At 37.6% G+C, this 10,481-nt stretch overlaps 1 protein-coding gene across 1 annotated transcript; it reads left to right on the top strand.

Moving 5' to 3' along the window:
* Window positions 1-7,985: 7,985 nt before the first annotated feature.
* Window positions 7,986-9,944, top strand: hmx3a (H6 family homeobox 3a). Its single transcript, XM_010869929.3, has 2 exons — window positions 7,986-8,778; window positions 9,101-9,944. Exons 1-2 carry the CDS (start codon window positions 8,490-8,492, stop codon window positions 9,709-9,711), a joined length of 900 nt encoding a protein of 299 aa, XP_010868231.1. The 5' UTR covers window positions 7,986-8,489; the 3' UTR covers window positions 9,712-9,944.
* Window positions 9,945-10,481: the final 537 nt, after the last annotated feature.

Below are 10,481 nucleotides of genomic sequence, written 5' to 3' on the forward strand. Positions count from 1 at the left end.
GTTTAAAATACCTATCCAGGAATTTGAAGGTTGTGGGATGCATCAGCAAGGCCTGGGCAGAGGAACACTCCCAAAAGCGAGCAGACAACTTTCCCCTAATCAGGCTGTAACTCAGGCCTCAGCCAACCACTTACCAATCAATACCAGCACAATCCTAATTAAGGCTTCTCGGGTCATTGAGGGGCCACCAATTCCTTTACAAGTTAAATGCAATGCTTAAATCCAACCAATCTCAGTGACCTTCACTAGTTTAATGGTTCGTTCAAATGAGAAAGGCACTTAAAAGAAAAGAGGGACACGTGATGGTCTGTTTACACTGACTGTTAATACTTAGATCAGGTACTACTGACTATGTTCAAACTGAATGAATTGAGTTAGGAAGCTCAGAAACATATAGATTAATGCTGATCTTTTTCCCCTAATAGGTCTTTCCTAGCTATTTTGAAGCAAATCTTTTTCAGAGTTTTCTCAAAATATACATTTCTGAGAATAATATCTGTCATGGGCTGCTTTTTGAAACAGAGCCTAAATTGAAGTTTGATTGATTATTTAGATTTCACATAAAAAAATAAAACATTCACATTTTTAAAAACATGAATATTACAATAAAAACAAATAGTGCAGAGTTGATCCAGCTATGCCAATCAAGGAACCTATCATCATAAGGATCCTCATCATAAGTTTAATTAAAATTGTTGAATAAACTCAGTACAAACTTCATGCATTCAAGAATTCAGTAGGATCACCCTAATAATAGTAACAATAGATTATAACAGTACTGAGGGTCTACCATAATTGAAGCCACCATCTTTATATAGGCAACCTATTGTTTCATGTTTTTCTCCTCTGTGCTTTTGCTATTAAATCTGTCTTTTATCACAATCTTGACCTGAAGAAAGTAATTCTCACAAGATATCAAAACAAAAATCTATATTTAATATGGGGGCAATTACAAAGCGAAGTTAGCTTCACAGGGCCGTTGTCACCGGTCTGCGTGTTTTTCATCATATAGGTCATTAGACGATGATGGATGTAAACCTATAAAGTATCTAAACTGGACCTTTTAACAAACCATGAGCAATACTATCATTTCTCTAATAGAACCTGCTGACCGTGTCATTCCTTGCTGCCATTTGTCATTTTTGTTGCGAAATAATCAATATCGAGGCGCTTTGAAATAAATAATATAAAAGTCAGAGTAGCCGACTGGAGGAGCAACAAAATAGACTTATGGAACATTCAAAAGGCCATATTGCTTTACAGCCTTCGCATACAGCACATATTTTTTTCAACATAATCTTTGTAAACAAAATCAGCCTTTGATTTAATTGTACAAAGATGCACCTTTTATGACAGTGATGCAGAAAAAGCCTTAACTTCAATTGTCTAAATAGCCAATTATGTAGATTTCCATTATACTGATGGTGTCCTATACAAATGTGACAAATGAATAGCCAGAAGAAATAAGGGAATAAATGTGCATTGAACAATGTGGTTGCTTTGTTCCTTTAACTGGCTGTAGACAATAGATTTAAGTCAGGCATATTTTTATTTAGGAAGGGTTTGTTGCTCATGTTTAGGATCAAAATGTGATTAGCTGACCCAATTAGCATACATTAGCTTGAATATTTCCTGAAGGACAGTATAGGCAGGAATCCATCAAAGGCAAACGTACATAAAGAATGTGTTTTAGCTACTACATGAAAAAGGCGACAGTTTGCTGTTGATTGCAATAGTAATTACAATAGCATTCTATACTGTAAACATGAGTATGCTGTAGAATACTATAATACATGTGTACTGAGCATGCTTTTTCTAAAAGAAACATACTATAACACTCAAATATTCCCCAAAAGGATATTGTTAGCTCATGGCTGACTCTGCCCACCTCCTTTCCTAGATTCAGGAAATTATGTCAAGAAATTCTAGCGTTATGGTTCCCACAAAAAAGACAAGTCATGTGGTGCTTGCTATGGAATTGTGTAGTATACTGTAGAAAATTATAATTAAGCAATAAAGCACAAGGGATGTGGTAGAGGATCAATGTACAATGTCTAAGAGCAACACAAACTGCGTGGTCAGAGTAAAATGTGTTGCTATGGAACTGATAGTAAAAGAAAGATTAGTTAAAAAAAGTTGAAGAATGCATTTATTGTTTTTGTCAAGATTTACGTACTTTTTTCTGCTCAGTAATTTGACTGTAAAGTCTGCAATGTTGTATAGAATAAGTTATTTGTTTCCCCACTAAGATTTTTGAAATGATTGTTTCATCAAATAGATTTGTCTACCTAATCAGTGTTTGGAACAACGAAAAACAATATATTGTTTAAATGTCTTTGTTAAAACATCCTTGGCGTGAGACTTACAGCCATCTACAAAACACAATTTGAAAAAAGAATTTCAACTGTAACATATTTAGGGCAAAACACTTTTCAGAAAGGGAAAATACAAAATGGTTAAAAATCCATCTTTCCTCCAGTCTTCCTTTCCCAAAAGTTATGTCCATGTACGGGATACTTTAAGTAGAAATTTTGCATAGCGCTCACTCACTCTACTGGCTTTACCATTTGCTGAATGATGATGGTTAAAGAGACAAAGGGTGGGTCTACTATTTACAGTGGGGAGAACAAGTATTTGATACACTGCCGATTTTGCAGGTTTTCCTACTTACAAAGCATGTAGAAGTCTGTAATTTTTATCATAGGTACTCTTCAACTGTGAGTGATGGATTCTAAAACAAAAATCCAGAAAATCACATTGTATGAATTTTAAGTAATTAATTTGCATTTTATTGTGTGACATAAGTATTTGATACATCAGAAAAGCAGAACTTAATATTTGGTACCGAAACCTTTGTTTGCAATTACAGAGAACATACATTTCCTGTAGTTCTTGACCAGGTTTGCACACACTGCAGCAAGGATTTTGGCCCACTCCTCCATACAGACCTTCTCCAGATCCTTCAGGTTTCAGGGCTGTCAGACTTTCAGCTCCCTCCAAAGATTTTCTATTGGGTTCAGGTCTGGAGCCTGGCTAGGCCACTCCAGGGCCTTGAGATGCTTCTTACGGAGCAACTCCTTAGTTGCCCTGGGTGTGTGTTTCGGGTCGTTGTCATGCTGGAAGACCCAGCCACGACCCATCTTCAATGCTCTTACTGAGGGAAGGAGGTTGATGGCCAAGATCTTGCGATACATGGCCCCATCCATCCTCCCCTCAATACAGTGCAGTCATCCTGTCCCCTTTGCAGAAAAGCATCCCCAAAGAATTATGTTTCCACTTCCATGCTTCAGGGTTGGGATGGTGTTCTTGGGGTTGTACTCATCCTTCTTCTTCCTCCAAACACAGCGAGTGGAGTTTAGACCATAAAGCTTTATTTTTGTCTCATCAGACCACATGACCTTCTGCCATTCCTCCTCTGGATCATCCAGATGGTCATTGGCAAACTTTAGACGGGCCTGGAGATGCGCTGGCTTGAGCAGGGGGACCTTACGTGCGCTGCAGGATTTTAATCCATGACGGTGTAATGTGTTACTAATGGTTTTCTTTGAGACTGTGGTCCCAGCTCTCTTCAGGCCATTGACCAGGTCCTGCCATGTAGTTCTGGGTTGATCCCTCACCTTCCTCATGATCATTGATGCCCCACAAGGTGAGATCTTGCATGGAGCCCCAGACCGAGGGAGATTGACCGTCATCTTGAACTTCTTCCATTTTCTAATAATTGTGCCAACAGTTGTTACCTTCTCACCAAGCTACTTGCCTATTGTCCTGTTGCCCATCCCAGCCTTGTGCAGGTCTAAAATGTTATCCCTGATGTCCTTACACAGCTCTCAGGTCTTGGCCATTGTGGAGAGGTTGGAGTCTGTTTGATTGAGTATGTGGTACATTGATACAATGTGATTTTCTGGATTTTTGTTTTAGATTCCGTCTCTCACAGTTGAAGTGTACCTATGATAAAAATTACAGACTTCTACATGCTCTGTAAGTAGGAAAACCTGCAAAATCTGCAGTGTATCAAATACTTGTTCTCCCCACTGTATGTGGCTCCATTTTTCATCCAAAAACATTGCTTATTTTGTGCACTGCTGGTAGGGCTACGTTAAGCTTAGTTTTTCAATATTCTTAACAAAAGTCCTTATAGTATGAATGCACAGTATAGCAACACATTCCAGACATGTTCCGCCTGCTTTTGTTGCAATAAAATATGTAGCATCCTGCTTTGCTCTGCTACCACTGCTTCATACACAGACCTTGCATTGCTGAATGGATGTCTTTGTTGGCACCATTATGGCACTCCCAGCTACTGAACTCTTTAGCTCCTTCAAAGTGATTGTTAGCCTCTCTGTGGCTTCTCTCACAAGTTTGGTTATTGTTTAAGCACTTCATTTTTTAGAAACCGCTTTTTCTTGGCATCTTTTTCTTGGGTAGTGTTATGTAGCTTTCACCTCCTGGTTATAATGTATTTTGTGTATTTTAATTATCAAGGTTCTTTATCTGCAATAATATTTCCCAACATGAAACCAATGTCACCTTAGAATATATATTTTATATGTCATATGTAAGTTAATTTGAATGTACAGTTTGTGATTTAGTAATAGGACAGAAACGGTCAGGGATTTGAATACTTTTGCAAGGTACTATGTTTAAAACATTGAAGGCTGATAATTTTGCCCCAATGTAATGTGCATACTGTTTCTGCTACTGTACTTCAAATTGACAGAACTGGTGTAATTGCATCCTCTTTTTATTATATTGTAATTAAAGTATTCTGTTCAAATTTCAGCTTTTCATTTCTGCTGTTCAGAAATGTATTATATGTATTATTGTGTATTAATGTGTTGATATATGTAATATTAGTCATTTATTATATTATATGTTGTCCAGCACATTTTATGCTTTACCAAACGAGAATTTGTTCTCAATCGGTTTACCTGGTTTAATAAATAAATAAATATATCCCAGCAGGCTCTGGCCAAACTTTAGGACATGTCCTCCAATGCAAGGCCGTTCTGCTTCTTATTATACTGCTCCCTAATCCAATTCAGACAGAAGTGATGCACTTGCAGCACTGCCCAATTTCCCAATAACCCCAGACCTAGTAGAACAAATTCACAGTGCCCTCTGCAGGACTCTGATGTCAGTATAACGCTATCAAGAAGCATATTGCAATGTCCTGCTAGGTAGTGTTTTATGTAGACCACTGTACAAACACTGTTGCTTCAAACACTGTTGCTTCTATTTCAATCCAGGCCTCGAATCATCAAGCCCACCAAATCCTCCCCAGCTTCTAGAGTGATTTGTTCAATCATCCACTATACACCTGTTTTTACTTATGTATTATAGATACTAAATATATGCATTCAGTGACATAAGTAAACAAATGTAAAAAAAATAATACTATATTGATTCATTGGTGGATATTTTTATTTTTCCATCTATGTATGCAGTTGGAAAGAAGTTGCTAGTGTAAGTGCAGTAGCATACATTGAAGTGTATGGTATTATCTGATAGCACATCATGTTACCGAATATCATAGACTTCCAGTCATTGCGACATGGACTTATAATTGTCATTGCAGACATTCTAGTGAGGCTTCCAAAAAAAAAAAAAAAAAAAAAATATATTCCTTCGTCCTGGATACTGAGAGGTTAAAATGTCATCCATTAATTCATCTGACTGGGCAAGTGGAAAGGGCTTAATTGCCAAAATGCAAAAGTTACTTTTTAAATATTTTTGGACTCTGCTTACCGTCTGAATATGTTCCTCGCTATCAACAAATTTGTAAGAAATCTGTTTTTTTTACCAGGTAGTGTGACTAAGAAAAGGAAGTCATCCATCTATTTTCACGTCGTTGATGTAATTACACTTTTATTTTAAATGAAAATATGTCAGCAACTAAAGACTAGCTAATATTTAACTACTTTAGTTGCAGTTGAAGACACCTTTTAAAGTATTTTTATCTAAGATTATTTGGCAACAGCAGTGAAACTATTATATTTAAGCTCTAGAATATGTAGACATGGCCTTCAGAAAAACAATAATGTATATTTATTATTAACAGAATAATGCTATGTTGCATTTTTTCATTTACATTTAGACTTATAGGACAAATGCCATATTTAATTAAGTCCTCACACTTAACTTGTGGGTGGGTATATCTGACAACCACTTACAAAGACGGCTTACAAAATTATCAAAGTTCACGACGACAAATTGGCAAGGCTGTCTGACATAACAAATTTGTGACAGTAGATGGTAATAAAATCAGACCACACTAGATATATTCATTTAGACAGTCATTTAAAAAGGGTGTGCTATGCTCCATGTTATTTAAGATCACTGTAGGCCTACAATGGAGAAAAATATTTCCATGCCACTGAATACAGCTCTTCTTGTAATTCATATTATTCATAACTAGTAGGTCGTGATGGTCACACTATTGCCTGTATGCCTTCACGACGTGGTACTTCCTCTAATAGCCAATGACAACATGAGTTAACGTTCCACCCCTTCATAATTTGACCAACCATGTTTTAGCCTACTTAAACCTCCCGGTCGAGCTCAGTAGCAGATAATGATGACTTGAATGAAGATCCTGCATTTAGCCTTTATTGCCCACAGAGGACGCTGTCCTTTCGTTATTCCTGGACTACTAGACATGCTCTAACAAGTCAATTAAAAAAATTGAGGGCAAATGCATAGGCAACTGCATTTACAAATACTGCAGTCTGAGGGAATATCAAAAGCAATTTGGTTTAAAAAAATTGATGACTAAGCGATAAAAACCTACATGCTTTAGATATTCGTAAATATAAATAATGTTACTGCTAATTGATTATGTATGCTTAACCATGTTATATGGTTAAGCTACATTGAGATGCAACTATTTTACAATTATTTTACGATAGGAATTCTAGCAATACAGAAATACAAATAACTGCAATTTGATTAGATTTGTAGTCAAGTACGTTTGTTACTATACCCGCCCAATTTATAAAAATATATAAGAATATATATTTTTTAATGTATCTATATATGCGTGTGTGTGTATGTACATACATGCGCACGCACACAAACACACACACACACACACACACACACACACACACAAACACACACACACATTGTATTCCGTATTCTTTATGCAGAGTATAATAGTGATCGGGCGTTAAAAAAACTCTCTGCTCAAAATTTTCTGTCTAGACAGACAGCAATTAATAAGCATATACTGATCAACTGTCTTATTGTTGTGTATGAAAGCAAAATACCAAATTGATCACATAGAACTGTGTTTTTGGCTATTACAACACATCAAATGTGTTTTGTCCAAATTCGTAGTTTACTGCGTTATGTCGTTGCTGTTGGACAGTGTATAATCTTATTCAATAAAATTTAACCCAATTCAATGTTGGCAGATAGTCAATACGTAATAAGTACAAATATTTTCACAAATGTACTTATTCACTTCAAAACATTACATCTGGAGGAAAATAGTCGTTTGGGCAGCAAATAAATTATTTTCACAGAAATGGAAATGTATATTTAAAAGTTCATTTAAAATGTAGGACTACCTATAATGGAAAAAATAGACACATAAAGAATGCCATAGTTATAATAAGCATGTGTTTTATGCATAGGCCTGTCTTCACCTGTGCTCGTGAGCACCGTTTTTGCTGGTGTTTTGAGCTACGAAATTATTATCGAATACAGATTTCACAAATCTATCAATAAGTATGAATCAGACCACAGACCAAATAATACGATGTTGCCACCATGTTTTCAATCAGGAAAGGTATTATACTTTTATTCACACGTTATCTGATAGGCCTATTGTCTATAGGTTGTCTTCGGCTAGTTGTTTGCCTGTTGTATCCAACCATGCTTATGCCAAAGCTTTCCTTTTGTGCTAACAACCCTGTCCTCATTTGCTACCTAATTGGACTATATAAGACCAATAACCCCAGAGCGCTTCAGCCTACAGCCAAAGCGCAAAGTGAGGGTGGACTTCGTTGTTATATGGTGCAGCCTACACCAATTCGCTACCTCTCTCTCTCTCTGTCCGTCACTCTCCCCCCCGTTCTACTTCCCATCTCTTCCTTAATCCCATTTGCCATTGTGTGTACCCAATCGCCGTATACTTTCCGCATTTAACTTGGATTACATTTTTATTTCATCATTAGCATCCGACGCCAGACTGATGCGGTGGACACAGTTGTATTTTGACAAAGGAACGCACAAGACTTGGATGCAGTATCGACATTTTGTCTTCTCTGAAGACTATTTGTTTTTCAGATGTGTCTTTTTTTACGTTCTCGATCAGTTGCGTAGGCTTTTCAAGAAGACATTTCACAATTAAAAATCGCACAGAAGAACAATTGCGTATTTAATTTTTCACGACATTTGTTTCAAGTGAAACTTTGATAATTTCAGTCCTTCAACACTTCGGCTACGATTGTGGTCTACGGCATTCGGACCACAACCACCAAGCAGCAATGCCTGAGACGGCGCAAGGGACGTGCACTCCGGTGAAAGACTCTCCCTTCTTCATTAAGAATTTACTGAACTGTGATAGTAAACCATCCAAACCGAAGCCGGTCTTTGCCTCGGCAAAGGCTGCGTTGGAAGGGGGCTTTTCACTATCCCAGGTCGGGGACTTCAACTTTCCTCGCTTTGAGTTACCCACACAGAGGTTTGCCTTACCCGCGCACTATCTAGAGCGAGCCTCGGCGTGGTGGTATCCTTACACAATCAGCGCAGCCAGTCATCTACACAGAACTGAAGGTATATAATGCCCATACACATCACATTTTTTAATCTTCCTTCGCATTTCACACGATTCAGCTGAAATAACGCTATGTGCGTAATTTGTGAGTTATTTTTATTTTGGAAATAGATTTTATGTGGATAGATTGAGATTTTAATCAGGACATTCAAACAATGATACCTATAATTTAACTTCAGCAGCAGCCTCAGATAGACGAGCATCACTATTTAAGCTATTCAAAGCATACTAGCCCTATATTCATATTTGTATTGTAGGCGTACGGGTGAGTTAACTGTCGTTGGCTAATATTGTATTTTATATGTCGTATTTTAATTTTAGTTGCCGAGAAGGCAAGAGTAAGAGATTCCTCTCCAACCTCTGGCACCGACCGTGACTCGCCAGACCTGGTTCTCAAATCTGACCGAGACGCGAAAGAAGATGAAGACAACAAAAGTGGTGATGAAATAGTTCTTGAGGAGAGTGATTCTGAGGACACAAAGAAAGACAGTGGCGTAGACGACTGGAAGAGAAACGAGGACTGTGGGGACAAGAAACCATGTCGAAAAAAGAAAACACGCACTGTGTTCTCCCGGAGTCAGGTGTTCCAGCTCGAATCCACTTTTGACATGAAACGCTACTTGAGCAGTTCTGAGAGGGCCGGATTGGCTGCGTCCTTGCACCTTACAGAGACTCAGGTAAAGATTTGGTTCCAGAACAGAAGAAACAAATGGAAGAGGCAGTTAGCTGCTGAACTAGAGGCTGCCAATCTGAGCCACGCGGCTGCTCAGAGGATAGTGCGAGTGCCCATCCTCTACCACGAGAACTCTGCCTCAGAGACCAGCAGTGCGACCGGCAACGTACCTGTGAGCCAGCCGCTCCTCACCTTCCCACACCATGTCTATTACTCACACCCTATCGTCACCTCTGTGCCGCTACTCAGACCCGTTTGAAAAACAAGAGGCTACATCTATAACCTTATTCCTAACTCGTACCTGTATAGGACATTACACACGACAAACAATATTTTTCTAAAGAGGAAAACAAAACGAAAAAGAGGGCCATGCTTTCTGTTAAAGAGGAATTATTGTTAATTTATGTATTAAGGTGCAGTTAACATTTTGTATGGCGTAATTTCACCCCATTAGCATCGCATATATTGTTCTCATTTAATATTATACATTTTACTTTTGTAATAATATTTAATAATTATTATAATTATAATAGAACGAATAATAATAATAATAATAATAATTATTATTATTGTTGTTGTTGTTGTTATTCTTTTTCGGACCTTTATAATTTTTCCAGCACATTGTGGCTTCCAGTCGCAGAAGCCTTTAGCATTTGACCCCAACATTGTTTTTTTGCGCAGGATCATGGCGTTACTAACACTGTATTAGAGTTGTTTCATTTCTATTTACAAGGCGGGCTTGTTATTTGGTGTGTTAACACGATAACATGGGTTTGTTTTCTATTGGACAATGTGGTCTATATATGTGCAATGATGTAAGCACTGTGATAGGCCCATTCATTCATTGTGTTTCCTCTTTTCTGATTCATTTATCGATATAGGGCTTAGGCCTATACTGGACATAAATCGAACGGACTTCTCACTCTTTATTATGGCGCTTTCAGGGGACAATCAAGATAGGCTACATTGTTTAATGTACAATTTAGTTGTAGCTTATAAGCTTCTTATTTTGATGTAATGATTTTCATT

The sequence above is a fragment of the Esox lucius genome, chromosome 6 (genome assembly GCF_011004845.1).
Source record: "Esox lucius isolate fEsoLuc1 chromosome 6, fEsoLuc1.pri, whole genome shotgun sequence".
NCBI classification, from domain to species: domain Eukaryota; kingdom Metazoa; phylum Chordata; class Actinopteri; order Esociformes; family Esocidae; genus Esox; species Esox lucius.

What these genes read in the sequence shown, in the direction of transcription:
- hmx3a (XM_010869929.3), top strand. Translation starts at nt 8,490, where the DNA reads ATGCCTGAGACGGCGCAAGGGACGTGCACTCCGGTGAAAGACTCTCCC. An exon ending in TCATCTACACAGAACTGAAG is followed by an intron (nt 8,779 to 9,100) that starts GTATATAATGCC and finishes TTTTAATTTTAG; the next exon opens with TTGCCGAGAAGGCAAGAGTA.